Genomic DNA, 16,543 nt, shown 5'->3' with positions numbered 1-16,543 from the left:
AATGGCAAGACGTGTTCTTTCAGCAACAATAACCACGACACGTAGAATAAAATAGTTTATTGTAATTCACAGAAAAAAACAAGACATTTCCATGATGCCTGAAAACTCACTGTTCCGTATCGGTTAACAATAGTTGTGATTACACGTTCTTTTCTGTTCGGGACCAACGGAAATACCGCTGATGAGCGCATTCGTCTATCATGCGTTGAACGTCCGAGTGAATAATACAGATTATTCGACCATATAATCTACGGTAAAATTTTTTTTTTTACGATAATCCGCTCTTTAAACAGCTTGTAACAGATTCTGGTTTTCTTTTATATGTATGTACTTATATACATGCGTGCGTATATCTATATCAGAATACCCGTCTGTCTGAAGGGAAAAACCTGTAACCGCAATCTCACGCGATGGTACACATATCGTGTGTGAAAAGATGTAACGATCATCGCACGACGAAGCGATGAATCGTAACCGTCTCTCGGTGTTTCGACTTACGAAATCCACATACCATCAGGGGTATACAAGGTAAACCAGATGTCGTATCGCGCTATCTGCTTACAATTAGTCGGAGTCCGATCCTAGACTAACGATGTTTCCAAATACCGTTTCGATCAACTGATTGCGAACGCGTTCCAACCTCTCCTCCAAATATGCTCCTTCGCTCATCTGTTTTCGCTCCGTACCATGAAACCCGTTCCGTACCATTCCATTCTACTACGACTCGGCCATCGTCATCACCGACACATATCGCATCCCCCCACGATCGCATTCTAGATCTAGACAGCCAGCGCTCGCAACACGCAATACACGTATTATCGGGATCGGAAAGTTTGCGCGATCTGTCGACAATCCGTTCGCTTCTTAAGTACTTACATAAGAATGTGTGCTATAGCAAATGTAATTAGCTTAACGCATTCGTACGTTTGCAAGTTGATTTTACTCTCTAGTTAGCATAGCGCAGCGTCTCCTCGTTACGCGCCTAGCGAAACACGTTCCGTCGAAGGTTAAACTCGATCGAACGCATACTAAGCGTGTTATCGTTGATAAAGAACGATTACCGCGCCCGTGTTACCACCGGTGCTCGTTCTACGAGCGCGGTAAGAAGCATGTATCATCCTTGAATCGCGCGTTTGTTATTCCATGCAATCTTCCGAGATCCTCCGCCTACTCTCACGTTCCCTGCTATAATCATAGAAAAACTCGATCCACAAAGCGAACAGCTGTTCAAACGCTCGATCTTTCCCTGTCATTTTCCCTGTTCCTCTTATAAACATCATCCACGTTTTTCCCCTCCTTTCTTCTCCGTTTCTCTTTTTCCTATGTCGATACGCCTCGGTAATAGAATACCGTGAAACTAGACAACCAGTAACATAACGACGAAGAGTGAGAACAGAATGACAGAATGAGAACGAAAAATATATACGCTAGTCGTTTCCGACTGTAGCGTTGTATGGCACTAAAAACGAATAAGCATAAACATACGCTGTCACCTCTATTCCTCCTCCTGTTCCGAATGTTTGATTTTTTAGCATTGGAAAAGCGGCAACATCTTACACCGGTAAAACTAGAATTGGTTCGAGAAAGAGAATGGGGGGGGGGGGGGGGGGACCGAAAGAAACAGAGAGGAATTTCGTGGAGAGTTTACCAAGATGACGAAAAGAAATAGCACGCGATCTTGTTCTCATCTTCTTCGAGACGAATCGATGAAGTGCGGTGGTAACAAGGTTAAGGAAAAATGAAAGAAAAACAAGTACACGAAGGATTAATATTGATACGACTGGCAAACGGGAAAACACGAACGGAGGCGGAGGTTTATGAAGTATGCGTAGTGTTTCCTCCCATCGATACGTCCAAACGAGGATCGATGATCGAATAATGATCGAACTGCCGGAAAAAAATGTCGGACGAGAACGAGATCGATAACGGATAGACGCTTCGTCGGTATTCCTTTTCTCGACTATTTTTCGATTATCCATCGTCGTTTCCTATTTTTTCTACAGTTGTTTCGAATTCTCATCGCAGACACATTTCGCTTCCCTAATTTGCTTCGAGCATGCGATGACCGTTACCGTGACACTGAAACGGATGTTGCAATCTTTCATCCCTAAACGTCCGAATATTACGAATATTAATATTTCAAAGAGAGAAAGAGAGAGAGAGAGAGAGAAAGATAGAGAGAGAGAACACCTCTACGCGACATAGCTAATACAAAAATACTGTTCTGTTGCATCAGTTCTTCTCCTATTATTCCTATTACTTTTATGCATAGTAATCCCTGTAGTCTCTTAAAACGTTCCTTTACCGCTGTCAAAGAAATAAGAAAAGAAAAAAAAGAAAAAAAACAACAAAATACTACACGCGAAACGATATAATTTAGTGACAAAAGTATTCCTTCGTCCAGTAACGACCGTTACTTTTCTTTTTTACATTTTCAATTATCTTCCCTTCTGCTTCGTCGCAATATGTTGCAGAATGATAATAACGCATAAAACCGCGGACACAATTGGTTCGTAGAATATTCGGATTTAAAATAATTAAAAAATAAGTTACAAAACAGCAAGTAGGAACAAGTCAGTTCCTGTTCGAAAAACACATGTATACATTTACGTTTCGACGATGAAAAATAATAATCCGTCTTGTACGTACACGAGTGTACAATATCTCAATTTTACAAGAATCTATACTCGCAACGCACGCGTTACGCTCCCTTTCTATGTGAATTACAATTTTCGATACACACGATGACGATACAATTTTCACACAATGTCGATTACACGGTAACGCGCTACATATCCAGGAGAGAAAAATACGTGTCTGATCGGTAATATTATCTCAAAAACGCATTGAAAAAGATTCGAAAACATTACTTATATTAATACGCGAACGGTACGGATTCAACGGACACCCTCTTCTTCCCCGTTTCTTTTTCCTTTGTCTTTCTCTCTCGTATCTACTCTCGTTTCTACAGCCTTTTAAAATAATTACAATTCGGCGCCGCGCGTTAACAATTTCACCTCGTGCGACAAAATGAAAACCTACCGACGCCGAGTCATCAGTTACATACTACAATTATTAATTATATAATTATGTATATATGTGTGAGTGTGTGTACAGATACATATATATATACGCATACGCGCGCGCACACATATATATATTTATGTATATATATATATATATATATAGTATAATATAGTATATATTCAGCATCACAGTAAGATAGCGCCCTTCATTATTTAAGTGATCGTCGGTTTGCTCGGATCGTTTATATTCATTTCATTCAACAACATATACTACAACAATCCGCCTAGATATCGTCGTGGAATAATTTGTATTCGCATCAATATCGATGTCACGATTACTTTTCTAGTATTCGGTTTGTATCGTGTCCGTAGGAGTGCACCTGTACAAGAGGACAAGCATCGGAGAAATAAAAGTCGTAGAAAGGTGTTGTGTGCCCGACTGAAAGCCACTAATGATAATCAACGATTTCACCTAGCATCGCGCGCGTACGTAGCGTGCATCGATAATTTTCCAAAATACTGATAGTTGATCGAAGGGCGACAAAGCGGCACGTGACTTGATCTGTAATTAAAACGCCAAGTAAAGGGGCAAAAGAATTAGGAAAATCTTCATCTTCGGATTCTCTGATACGCACGTAAAGGAGTGACGCGTGCTACGTCGGAAGAAATTATTTGTACGTTACACGACGTCGCGAAAAACTCTCAGGAACTTCATACGCATCGCGTACGTATCCTTTTTCCCATTTCGCGATCAACCTAACGAGCTATCGTATCTCGTTCCATATATGTACTGTGAAACACACGCGCACACACATACACATACACGCACACGCATATACACACACGTTACGGACGAAATATCGTCCAATACTTTTCACTCTGTGTACCACGTTTCGGTGGACTACGTTTCACCTGTTCTACCTATCGAGTGACGAAAGAATAGAATCTAGTAGTAGATACTTATAATTACTCTGAAAATAAATAGTTATAAAAATAAGCGAGAATTTTATGCTTAAAATACCTTAGGTAAAAACTTAATTAGTTTGCACCACTTACGGAGTGTGGAATGTGTGTGGTCTCTCTTACTACATCATAAAAGCGTACGTCTAACAAAAGATTTAACTATCGTGTAAAAAACATTAACGACAACTTGTTAATTGTAATATATGCGAAGTGCGATAGTTCGATAAAAAACACGTGGATCAATAAATAAAGGTGCAACAAGAGATTAGAAATAGGATAAAAGACGAGATCGAAACTAATCGATCCGCCGACGATCATCGTTACTGATCGTAGAATAAATAACTGTGCTAAGAATCTGATCTCTCCGCGAAGATACATTAGGTACATTGTCCGATTCGTTTTTCTATTCCATTTGCGCAATCACAATTCCTCTAGTCCCACGCCATTCCTATCCTCACAACCGATCACCCATCCACACCACCCTTACCCAATCGACATGAAATTTATTCACAGCTTTACGCACTGTGGAAGAGACAAGATATTTTTACAGTTAAATACATATTCAACGTGAAAATACGAAGAAACGTAAGCACTCACGGTTTCGGCACATTTAACTTAAAATCGAGAAAACCCTTTTTGTACTCTTCTATAAATTTGTTCGCATCTATTTTTTACTTATTATCTAACGACGATCGTACGTTCCAAAAATTACGCGCGAACATACTCTGTGGAAATCCGCGCGACAATTGAAAGCATCGGAATCGTTCCTTGAAACGAAAACGCGCACGAGACACGGGGTTCGAACAAAACGGCACAACGTCGTCGTCATCGCTATATCGTCCGCTTTCCGGAGTAAAATAGCTGTAGACGGAAACGCGAGAAGCTTGGGTCAGAAATTCACTCGAACAGAATGAAACCGTGAGCAAAGATTGAGATTCTTTTCCGACCAAAATGAATCCAGTGGCACTATATCTGCGCTGCTCTTACATCAATACTTTACGATACCGAAACGCCGGTCAAAAATCTTATACTATTCGCGACGCGTCCTTTTTGGACGTTGACTAACTCCAACCTCGTCGGTATTACGCGATTTTTTACCGATTTGTACCTGGCTCTGTGCGGTTAGCTGCAACGATATCGCATGCGTGTTTAACTTTTCAGCCAACAACAAGTCTTTCAGACCCTTCATTTTCTGACTGTACAAAGTTATCCTTGGTCTTTCGTGTTCGGAATCAGTCTCTACCTCGGGATCAAGGTTCTCCTGGGAAGTGGAAGGTGCGGGAGGTAAAGCGTCATCCGACGGAGCAACAAACGGTTCCCCGCCACCCTGTAGCAGGTAATCCCTATTAAGTATCTTTTCGCTACAGGCTGCCGTCAACGCTTGAATACTAGGATGCATCGGTGCTGGGTTAGGAGGTACTTTAGACTCTAAGCTTTTGATCAGGTCGCGGGCCGCGTTGCCCCTCTCTTTAGTTTTACAGTAATTGTTGTTATTATTGTTCAGTGTTTCCTCCGGACTTGTCTCCCTTTTCTGCGATTTTTCTTCTTCCTGTTTCGCTTCCACGTCATAACAATCGATAATTACCTGAGCACGAATACTAGCATCGAACTTTGAAATGGTATTTACCAATGGTCGTGCCCATCCTATGTGTAATACCGGCGTGTTTGCTCCTTCTTCCCACTGACAAATTCCGTCATAAAACCTCAACAAATAAGCGAAACAGCGCGGTTGTCGTAACAAGCGTTCATCGGCTCGTACCGTATGAGGTATAAGCTCGTTCGCTATTTCCAACAATTCCTTGTATATCTCTCCATCGTCCCTCGAATAGTCATACCTATTGCACATTAGAATTGGAATAGTCCAATGAGATTACAAATTCCGTAATCTCATTTCGGATATCATATTCTCTGTCGATTGCTACTTACTTCCTTAAAACATCTGCCGCGTCTGCCCATGATGACAACGCATTGGCATGCAATCCGTGTCTATACAAGTAGCCACCTTGATAAGTATATGGATACACGTGAGCATTTCCATAATATTTCCTCGCTGATCGTATAGCTTCCTAGAAATTACACGTTAAGAAATTACGTGCATTCTTTACTAAAATTATTAACAAGTTCAACTACTAGTACTCGTTCGTAACTTGTAAAATACCTGAAAGAGATCTATGGCAGGAGGCCTGCCTGGAGTCGGAGCTGCTTCCTCGAGATCTCCCAGATTACCAAGAGCCATAGGATACTTGGCGAGATGACCCAAATCGTACAACAGCCATAACAGTTCTTGTTGAAGCAATGCAACCTCAGCTGCATCCGATGTAGCGCTTAAACTAGGATTTATAGCCGATACTATGGTGGCAACTTCCATTGCTCTAGAGCATACTACAGCTTGTCCATTCACATATAACCACGACCGAGAAGCTACACCAGGTTCGACTGGTTGGCCACGTTTATCCTCGTTTCCCTTTCCTAATGAAAGACATACGATCAGGTTTAGTAGTTATCAAATTGCATCAGGTTCAATATCTTTCTAACTTCAGGTATGGCTTACCATGCCAAGTAACTTCAGCAGTTTCAGTTCCATCCTCCCCGTAAACCACCCAGGCGTGATCTTCTGACATAGCAAGGTGTACATCTTTAAATCCCAATACCTGACAGCCGGCAACCACGGCAAAGGCAACGCCGAAACAATCCAATTTATTAGCTGTGAGGTAGCTATAGAGACTTTGTAAGTGCGCGCGATCTTTGTAATAGCTTCTTGTTAGAGAGTTCCATATAACGTCGGAGACTTTTTTGACGAGTTCTCTAGTCGCGTATCTCGTATCGTAAACCGTAAGATCTACCGCACCCTTAATCACTGCGTGAAACTTGGTATAAAGTGCTTCGGCAATATGAAACTCAACAGCCGGCAATTTCGGCTCGTCAAAAACAGTGGTCTCCTGCGACGCAAATGTTCTATTGCAGGTTAGGGAATTCTCGACTGCACCGACGAGAATCGAGAGCAAAGCCAAATCTGGTTCCGAGCTGTTTTCTAACTGATTTTGGAAGATTCGTACGATCGAGGAGATGCTCTGAATAGGAAATAGTGCCTTATCCTCGTCTCGAAAACCCGCCATGTCGCGATTGGCAGGCTGAACACACGAGATCGAGATCTTTGCTCAAACCACGAGTGTCATCCTGTTTCACGTTTATCTTGACAGAAACTCTCGACGAAATCGTGTGATCCGTGTGACTTCCTTTTCCTTGACTAACGATATACGCTAGTCAATGTCGATTTTCTTCTTCTCAATGCGAAACTTTTACATTTCCGCATCACAAAACGAACCACAACCGTATATCACCTAGCGGCGCGCCGCCACTAGGACCGTTTCCAACACTGCTCTATCATACAACAAAACGAAAAGGCGAGTTTCTGCGCGAGCGACGTCAGTTCAACGTAAATTAAACAATTACCGACACGCGCGTTTTACGTTCTAGAATTTTCCACAGAATCAGTGCACTAATTTAAGACACCTTCAGCTCTCGAAACATCTATTTCTCCATATATTCATATGGTGTTCAATTTCATTTACCTTCAATTTGCTTTATACTTTGATATTCATTTATATAAATTGTTCATGCACATATATACGACCAACAGTATATGGTAGCTAACAGTATATGTTAGCTGGTATAAACGCAGCAGGTACACATGTACATTAACCAATTAAATGAAATATTTTCTATACAATATATTCAACTATATTATATTTTATTTATTTATTACTATAACAACACAAAACATACGTAAAACAGTATTAATTATCTCAAACAGTATGTTGTTACAATTGTCTCTCTAAATTACTTTTCATCTTATTATATGTATATTTGTCTTTAAAATGTTTTTTAAATGGGAGTTATTGCGATTTCAATTCTATTATTCTAGGATTGACTTTCGCCCATTTCTATCTTAAATCCATATTTCCGATTATTTCAAATAACGAATACTTTTTGTCGTATTTATATCTACTATTGCAATCCGGCACAATGCACGCACGAGACATCTTATCATAAATTTTTCTCGCAATTACAGTCACGATCGTATATTCCACTCGTTTCTCCTTTCTATTCGAATGTATGGCGGCCTAGTGACAGTTTCTGTTGCCCGTCGCATAGCGGCGTAGTTGTTGCCGGACTGTAGTGCAGCATTCGTTAAGACATTTTCAATCTTAAGTCGTCTTTCATAAACGGTTTGTCTTTTGTGATTTATAAAATATCGGTATAACATATATTTTTCACGGTGCTTAATTTACAGCGTGCATTCACTGGTCTACGCTTTACGTAATAAATTGTTTCGTTGCTGCGCACAATAAAATGAAAGTCACGATAAAAAGTAAGTATTCAAATTGGAATGTTCAACCTGCTCGTAAGTACATTTCGTTTATTTTTGCAATTACCGATAACTAGGCGTATGAAGCAGATACAAGTTGCTATATCATTTGTACTATTTATTTACAGTTTTCGTTATCATTTAATCGTGTATATTAAATCACGAACCGCTAGATACAGAAGTAAACAATTGTAAACATTTTTTAAGGTTGGACTGGTGTTGCCACCTGGCGTTGGATAGCAAACGATGACAATTGCGGTATATGTAGAATGCCTTTTGATGCCAGTTGTCCAGACTGTAAGATTCCTGGAGACGATTGTCCTTTAGGTAAGTTTAATTTAATTTCTTGAATTAGTGAAGATCGAAGCTCGATACTCGGGTAAAACTGATTAAGCGCGTTTATCGAGTGAAAAAAAATGAAAACACGAAGGTATCAAACGATTGTTTGGTTTATCGAATCGTTTATTTTTTGCGATTATATAGTAACGAAAGTAATAGGGAAAATAGCGCAGAGAAAAGATGGATGAGAAACGACGAGGGTTCGATAGAGCGAAGGTTTGTAAAATGCCGCGACAGCGTTTGCGCAGCTGTAGACATTAATATCGATCGGTGTGCCGAATGAAACGGATCGCTTGCACACGATACCTCACGTTCTGACGCGCGCGTACTCGCGCGTGTCAATGTAAACTGAACGAAGTCTGGTGATTACCGGTGGTTATCGATAACATAAAGTGTGTGTGTCCACGATACTTAACCGAGGAAGAAACGTTTATAGCGTAAAAACGTTCTATACTGTTCCAGTTTGGGGCCAATGCTCGCATTGCTTCCACATACACTGCATCATGAAGTGGTTGCATTCCCAGCAAACCAGGCATCTCTGTCCGATGTGTCGTCAAGAATGGAAGTTCAAGGAGTAGTTGGTTTGCCGATAGTCCCGCAGGTGTCAGCACGCAACGAGTAATCAGGTAATGTCGTTCATTGTGAGTCGTATGTACCAAGGGAATTCATTCGAGGCGAAGCACTCCATCAATTTCTATTCGACGAAAACGTTAGCTGCCGTTCGCCATCGTTTCTTTCCACATTATGGCCATTGTTGCACGTTCTTTGGAAATTCTCGATCTCTTACAGTAAAAAGGTGGCATATTTTGTTGCAATTTAACTAAAAAAAGCGTAACGACGAAATAGGTTTGCTTGACGTACATACGTACTTGCGTGTACATACATATATTGCCGTTTCACGTACACCGCCACCTTTTAATTCTCCCTATGAAAATTTGCCGACTTTCGCTTCTACGACTTCGCTTCTGTTCTGTGCAAAGTTCGTCTAAAACGATTCACGACCACGATGCAGGTCACGAAACAAAGCTTTACAATTAATCGACCGTTATCGTTGTTAAATTCTATGAGTGGACATAATCGTACAGCGATCAATGGACAATTGATTCTTAGCAATTACTCGTGAATCCACGATGGTTCGATGAAAACCGCTACGGAAACGGAATTGCCCATTATTAGCGAAAATTACTCAAAATTAGCAGTAGTAGGGTGACGGGAGATTTCGTTGGAAAACATGATTCGGTTAGATCGCGTCGAATCGTAGAGTTAACGGTGCATTTGGATGTAATAAAGAGATTCTCGTAGCCCGCGCTTACGTAACAGTATTTCACGAGTGCGAGCAGTCGTTATGCGAATGCAGTATCACATCAGGGAAGCTCTCTTGTCGATCGTGCGTAATTTAATACCGTGCGATTCACATTTTACGATACGCGCGCGCGTTCTTTAGCGAATTTATTTATGGTAGCAGTGTTATCTAACGCCATCTAATGCCATACGGCTGGTGTGCAGCGAGCGCAGCTCTTTGCGGCGCAATCCGGAACATTTGCAATTTCTGTGACTGAACCGCGCTCAACAAAATTTCACTTTACCGATTTATCATTTTTCTCGTCTACTTTTTCCACTAATCGTGAACATCGTCTTGCAAGAGAATATCATAAGTAAGATTTTTGAGGTGACGCGTCTCGTGTTATCGGATTATCGGTTAATCCGGAATCGAAAAATCGACGACTTTTATACGATGCAGCGCACAACAGTTTGCAAATGTAGGATCGATTCGGCTTCCGTGCGAACGAATTAGGGTGAAAGTAGAACGAGCGACTGTTCTGTACGTCGTGAAACAGAGTGCGAAATTCGAAGGTATTCACGTATATTCGCGCAACATCGTCGCACGACCATCGTTATTTCACAAATATATATTTCGAGATACACTGTAACGATCAACATGTACGAATGCTCGACAGCACTTTGAGGAACCTAATTACAAGTTGTATCGAAATGGCTCGAATGTTTTGAGAAAATATTACCAAATATGGGCTTTATCGATGTAATTGCATTCCTTAAATTTTCTACTACGTGTATCTATATACACAGCTGCGTAATCGACTCGTTCTTTCCATCTTCGGGCCTGCGAATAGTATCGCGATAGTAGTCGCAACCGTTTCAGTCTGCAGGCCTTTCCGGCGTGTCCTTTTGCTAGCTGACTGGTTGTCTGGCTGGCTGGTGGTACACCGACGTGCCATTTCGCACACGTATACATGGTCGGGAAAGATAGGCGCGAAGGTTCGGCGTAGCACGTCCATCGCTCGGTTGTCTATCCGATGCTGCTGCCTCGAGAACTTGGGCTGGAGCTCGAGTTCGAGCTCAGTCACGTGGTTCCTCGAACGCGAAGGATGTTTGTGGGATCGCGGAGTCAGTTAGCAGCGGATCGTTCAGCGAGTAACCGAGAGAAACGGAGCATAGAACGCGCTACCGCGGTGGACCACTAGTCGATCCAAAGAGGGGAAAGGGGTCAAGAGACATAGGATAGAGGCGATAGCGGATCGAGGATACCAGGGACCGAGTTTCTTCAACCGAGTCCTCGTCGGTCTAACCTAACGTGCCGCTTCGCCTCGCATCGCCTCGCCTCGCCTCGCCTCGCCTCACCTCGCCTCGCCTTACCTCGCCTCACCTCGCCTCACCGCACCTCACCTCGCCTCGCCTAGCCTCACTGTACCGCACCTCACCGCACCGTACCTCACCTCGCCTCACCTCGCTTCACCTCACCACAGCTTACCTCACCTCACCTCACCTCACCTCACCTCACCGTACCTCACCTCACCGCACCGCAGTTCCTCTCACTTCGTCTCACCTCGTCTTACCTTGCCACGACTCGCCACAACTCGCCTCAACTCGCATCAACTCGACTCGCTTCACATCGCGGCAACGTTTCGCGCTTGTTTCGCGTTTGAATGATCCAGCGTCTTTGAAAATGTCGCGCGTTCCTCGAATCGAACCTGGTGATTTCTCGTGAAACCGCGAGTCACGGAGACGATCGTACGCGCGACGATCGAGTAATTATTTTTTATCTGCGTTGGTGCTTCTCAAAGGAACAACTCATGTGTACGAGTACTGGGAGGAGGTGGAACAGAACGAAGACCGAAGGTGGATGAGAGATAACTCACAGAGGATAAATAGTAAAACCGGAGTGAAAGAGAAACTACGTGGTTGAACGTCGCACTGCATTGGCGTACTGTGCTGGAATCGCGCCGACGTTGATCGCCTAGCGAACGTCAAAATCTATGGAACATAAAACACGCAACGAACGACGTTCGACGAACGATTTCGTCGCTTAATTTCGAACGTCGATTTACCATCGATAACGGCAATAACACGACTCCGGGTAACTGTCGGTCAGTCGTCGCCCAGCGAAACGAAGTGTTTCGAATGTGACATAATCGACCGGTAGAGACTTATTGTCGGAATAAACCGAGATGGAACGAATGTAGAAACAGAGATAACCGAGATTGTCGTTATCGGAAACGACCTCGATTACGGTGTGTATCGGATAAAACAGAAGCATGTTCGTGGTACGGTGAGACGACGGTAGCCGCTCGTAGAGAAGGGCCGTTGCAGTGGAAGAGATCGCAGATAAAATGCACTTGGCAGCGACGCAGAGACCTCACCCACCACCGGTACCACCACGGCCGAGTCGGCAGGTGGTCGCCGAAGCCCTTAAAAGATCACCAAGGCCACCCTGTCCGACCAGGCAGGCCCCACCACCGCCCAACACGAAACCGTGGAGATCCGATCGAGACCGATCGAACAATCGGCAACAGGTGGTGAGTCCGGCCGCTGGTCGTACGGTCGTTTACGAGTCGATCAAAGACTCGATTCCGAAAGAAACCGGCAGCGAAGGCGGTGATCACGACGATCCGGTTCGGCACGTCGTCGACAAGGGTCCCGGCGATGGCGGCAACGGCGGTGAACCCGTTGCCCGAGTCTCGAGTGAAAGGCGCGTGGACGAGGACGACCGTCGTGGAAATCCGCGGGAAAGGCGGGTCCGTACACCCGTCGTCGGACAGGAATATCAGGGAAATTCCAGTGAATGGAACGCCGTCACCGGTGACGTCGTTTCTTCGCCTACATCGCGTCGGAAAGAAGATGCTTCGATTTCGTGTCGAGAGTATTCCAGTGTCTTCGAACGCGTGACCCTCGACGAACGCTTTTTCAACGGTGTGACCAGCGCTGTGAGATCACCGGTGAACGAGGAGAACGGTAAACAGTGTATCGATGGACCAACATGGGACAACGCGACATCCGAGTCGGCGATTTCTCGGACGACGGAATCGTCCGATCACGGCGACGTCGTCTCCAAACCTCCGTCGGTGGTCGAGTCGCGCGTATCTCTGAACGATGTTCTACGTTGTCAGGATACGCCGTGCGACACGTCGGAGTCGACGATTGGAAAATCGAAATCGAGCAGCATCTCGGAGAGAAGCGAACGTTCGGAGAGAAGGCCGATACCGACTCAACGATCGTGTCTCGTAAAATATCGCGACGCGACGACGAAGAAAAGCTCCGAGACTCAGTCCGCGGAAGGTTCGAACGCAAACGGTCAACCTTCGGTTTCGAACGTTGACCGTGCTACGGTGGTTGTTATCGACGAACTGAACCGTAAAGCTACGACATCGAACGATAATTCCGACAAGCAGAACGATCGCGGTGAGCGTGTCGTCGACCACGACGATCACCGCGACGATCGCCACGACGGGGACAGAGCCAACGAAAATGATAACGACAACGACAACATTCATCGGCAGGATTGGCTAGAGGCCGGTATCCGCTATTCATCCACGCAGATTAGACTGTCTGGCGAAGACGGGGACGTCGTCGATGGAACGCGAATCAACGGATATAATCGTTGTGAAAACGAGAAATTCAGCAATTTGAACGTTCCGAGGTAGTTTAACGCGAATGAGATCGCATCGATGTAACTTTAAAGTTAGAAAAAGTCGCTGGAACGGTGCACGTGTCGTTAACGCGTTCGTACATCTCGCGATCTTCATATCCACTGTAAAACACATACGTGGAGCCCGATTCGTTCGAATATAACGATGCAGTGATTCGATAGGCGATTTTCTCGACTCGCAAGATACGCTTTCTGCCATAATTTTAATCGCGTGACAAAACACTCGACGGAAAAGAACGAGTAAAGTAAGATGCCGGATGTACTGTTCGTAGTTTCTTTTTCCTCGCGTAATATCAGAGTATCGTCCCGTTTCTAATTTTCCTTACCTGCTAACCTACTTCGTCGCCGTTCGTGCGAAACAGTGGCGTTCAAACGAACAACCGAACACCGTATCAAGGTCCGTGCAGTCGAACGAACGTTTTGCCACAGCTAAAGGTCGTCGATGGAATCGCGATCTCGCGTTTCGTCGAGTAAACTTTCGCGATTTCTAGCTACGACCGATCGTTTTGAATAAACTGTGCGAATAGATAACGGAGTGTGTCTCCTCCGATGTTCCATTCGATTCTTTTCTTTTCGTTGATCGAATGAAATTCTCGTTCTTTTCCAGCATACAAGAAAGGATCGCCATGTCTTCCCTGCAAGGTCTACCACCGTTACCGAGAAGTCTCAGTGGATTCAATTTGAGCGGTGGACGAAGCGAGGGTTGCGAGCCACCTCCGCCGCCCACCAGATCTTCCAGTAAAACACAAAGAGGCGGTAAAACTTCGATCCAATCGTCGTCCAGGCCATCGCCACCTGCTCGACAGCTTACCACGTTGGATACGCAGCTGGCCATACTCAGGAGAGAAATGGTGGTTATTGAAAACTTCGTAGCATCGGATCCTTACACCTGTTCATTGTCTAGCGCCAGATCATTTTTTGCCAGTAGATAGGAAGTGTTTATTAGAAAAAGACAACAGAAAGGGTATTGATCGAATAAAGATATAATCGCGAGAGGATGCTGATTCGAATAGGCGGTGTTAATCATGCGTTTCTGTCAAGATTATAGATTAACGAGTCACAAGGAAAATTCCACGGATTTACGAGTCACGACGCAAGGTTTCTATAAATGGTGGAAGGTCGGAATAATGAAAACGTCACTCATCGCGTGTTAGCGGAATGTCAAGCTTTGTAACTAAGATGAAAACCAGACGTTTTTCAAGCATAATCAGCCTTTCTATCACCTCGTACATGTCGCGTTAAACGGAGTCGTTCCGATCGGATCCGTTACCTCGAGGCCTTATTACGCGTGTATGCCACATAGTAAAACACGGTGAATATGTATTCAAAGCGTGGGCTTTTCTCTCGAGAAACTAACGCGTTCTTTGTGTCATCCGTTGTGTCGAGGATAAGCTTTTCTTCCTCTTTCCCTCTTCCTTTGAATCAGGTCGACAGAAAGCTATTTTACTAGCAAGATAGTCTATATCCGTCTGTCTATATCGCGTCTAGTCCAATTTTCGATCTACGATGTACGATGAATATCGCGGTCGCCGTCCAAAAGATAGTTCGCTCGAAAGTCGGGCTAATAGTTTAATAGTTAATCCACACACGGAGGGAACTGGCACAGCCGCTCCCACGCTGCATTCCCTCAGGCGTGACTCCCCTCTTCGCCTCCTTTTTTCTGGCCGCTCTCTTTCACCTTCGTTCCTTTCTACCTCTACTCTCGTTCTTCCCTCCTTTCTTGTTCCTTCGTTCTTGGTCAACACCTCTCATTCCCATTCTCATTTTGCATCTCCTACCCAATTCCCTCTTCCTTCATTCCCACGGCAGGTACCACGAGAGTCGCCACTCTCTTGGGAGTACATCGCATCAGTTAGTAAATTTGGAATTCCACCGCTTGGCAACCGCATGCCAAAAGCGAATGCGTCTCGTTGGATCAAACACTTTGTGACGTTTCTTTCTTAAGTAGTAAACAATAGCGCTATAACTGACGGATAACGATTAAATCCATTTATACTTATATAACGTTTTACAGTTTGGCCTTCGACAACTGGATCTCTCTTTGCTCGCTCAACTTTGGTCCCTGAACGAATCTATACAAGAATTTCGACAACTGTTGCAAGAACAAGAAGACAGAGCGCCATCTCCTTCGCCCAGCAGCGAAGAAGGGGACGACACCTCTTACGGAACTCACCCTCCACCTCCACCGAGAAGACCGGCTCCTGGTGTACACCTGCATAGACCACCCAGGCCACCCAGACCGGCCAGGCCTCCACCTAGCGACGAATCGCCATCTAGCGAAGAATACGGAGCTGTTTGACGCGTACAACTTCACGCTATACTTGTGTCAAATCGTCTCCTCCAACTACTTGATCATAAGTTTTGACGCGTTATAAGAGATAAAAGGTCTTGTTTAAAGAATTGGTAGAAGGTGACTCGGCGATTCGACGTCGATCGATACGGTTGCTTCTACCTGTACAAGTCCGAACGATGTTATCTAAGAATACAATCTAATGCATCGTTATAAAAAAACTTGTTGATGCTCGAAGGTACCTGTAACGTTACATTTCATTACGGAGACATCGGAAATTCTACTATTCCATAGCGTTTCTCGCAATTGCAATCGCTCAGTGGCGATAGATCGTTGCGGAATTGCGCAGCGTGCGAATTGTACGGAGAAATGGCTATTTAAATACGCATGTACCATTCTTTAATTCGCAAAACTGTGAATGTCAATCCAAAAAAACAACGATCCTCTTTCTCTTTGTATATATATACATACATATATGTATATATACATATTGAATATGTATATATCATATGTATATATATAGAGAGAGATATACACTTACATATATTTCTTAGATAAGGAAAAATTTTATTATCCTCAATAAGAACTATTTTAATTCGATACGCTCTTTT

General features: G+C 43.9%; 3 protein-coding genes and 1 long non-coding RNA gene across 6 annotated transcripts; 3 read left to right on the top strand and 1 right to left on the bottom strand.

Moving 5' to 3' along the window:
- Positions 1-42: 42 nt before the first annotated feature.
- On the bottom strand, positions 43-7,389 carry LOC117232069 (menin). Its single transcript, XM_033491212.1, has 4 exons — positions 6,541-7,389; positions 6,148-6,458; positions 5,916-6,055; positions 43-5,824 (listed from the first exon to the last, which is right to left on the bottom strand). Exons 1-4 carry the CDS (start codon positions 7,103-7,105, stop codon positions 5,020-5,022), a joined length of 1,821 nt encoding a protein of 606 aa, XP_033347103.1. The 5' UTR covers positions 7,106-7,389; the 3' UTR covers positions 43-5,019.
- Positions 7,390-8,095: 706 nt separating this feature from the next.
- LOC117232031 (anaphase-promoting complex subunit 11) lies at positions 8,096-9,323 on the top strand. The gene is made up of 4 exons (XM_033491132.1): positions 8,096-8,218; positions 8,284-8,361; positions 8,566-8,685; positions 9,160-9,323. Exons 2-4 carry the CDS (start codon positions 8,343-8,345, stop codon positions 9,273-9,275), a joined length of 255 nt encoding a protein of 84 aa, XP_033347023.1. The 5' UTR covers positions 8,096-8,218; positions 8,284-8,342; the 3' UTR covers positions 9,276-9,323.
- A 1,085-nt stretch (positions 9,324-10,408) lies between these two features.
- On the top strand, positions 10,409-16,359 carry LOC117232011 (uncharacterized protein DDB_G0284459-like). Of its 3 annotated transcripts, none has more exons than XM_033491098.1 (4): positions 10,409-10,551; positions 11,781-13,633; positions 14,250-14,493; positions 15,657-16,359. In XM_033491098.1, exons 2-4 carry the CDS (start codon positions 12,327-12,329, stop codon positions 15,939-15,941), a joined length of 1,836 nt encoding a protein of 611 aa, XP_033346989.1. In that variant the 5' UTR covers positions 10,409-10,551; positions 11,781-12,326; the 3' UTR covers positions 15,942-16,359. The 3 variants fall into 3 exon arrangements, with proteins under 3 accessions (XP_033346989.1, XP_033346988.1, XP_033346986.1); XM_033491097.1 differs by lacking the exon at positions 10,409-10,551 and adding an exon at positions 10,956-11,274; XM_033491095.1 differs by lacking the exon at positions 10,409-10,551 and having other exon boundaries at positions 11,474-13,633.
- LOC117232037 lies at positions 14,500-14,965 on the top strand. The gene is made up of 2 exons (XR_004493056.1): positions 14,500-14,606; positions 14,684-14,965. It is a non-coding gene; the product is annotated as an uncharacterized LOC117232037 (long non-coding RNA).
- Positions 16,360-16,543: the final 184 nt, after the last annotated feature.

The sequence above is a fragment of the Bombus vosnesenskii genome, unplaced genomic scaffold (assembly GCF_011952255.1).
Source record: "Bombus vosnesenskii isolate JDL3184/JDL3185 unplaced genomic scaffold, Bvos_JDL3184-5_v1.1 scf7180000013277, whole genome shotgun sequence".
NCBI classification, from domain to species: Eukaryota; Metazoa; Arthropoda; class Insecta; order Hymenoptera; family Apidae; genus Bombus; species Bombus vosnesenskii.
The sequence above is the reverse complement of the archived record's forward strand: the minus strand, read 5'-3'. Positions and strand labels throughout refer to the sequence as shown.

Bases quoted from the DNA above. Each gene is read 5' to 3' on its own strand.
- LOC117232031 (XM_033491132.1), top strand. The intron at 8,686-9,159 runs GTAAGTTTAATT...ATACTGTTCCAG, and splicing joins TGGAGACGATTGTCCTTTAG to TTTGGGGCCAATGCTCGCAT.
- LOC117232011 (XM_033491098.1), top strand. From the start codon at position 12,327: ATGCACTTGGCAGCGACGCAGAGACCTCACCCACCACCGGTACCACCA. The intron at 13,634-14,249 runs GTAGTTTAACGC...GTTCTTTTCCAG, and splicing joins AGCAATTTGAACGTTCCGAG to CATACAAGAAAGGATCGCCA. The intron at 14,494-15,656 runs GTGGTTATTGAA...AACGTTTTACAG, and splicing joins CCATACTCAGGAGAGAAATG to TTTGGCCTTCGACAACTGGA.
- LOC117232069 (XM_033491212.1), bottom strand. From the start codon at position 7,105: ATGGCGGGTTTTCGAGACGAGGATAAGGCACTATTTCCTATTCAGAGC. The intron at 6,056-6,147 runs GTATTTTACAAG...TGTAATTTCTAG, and splicing joins CTGCCATAGATCTCTTTCAG to GAAGCTATACGATCAGCGAG. The intron at 5,825-5,915 runs GTAAGTAGCAAT...AATGTGCAATAG, and splicing joins GCGGCAGATGTTTTAAGGAA to GTATGACTATTCGAGGGACG.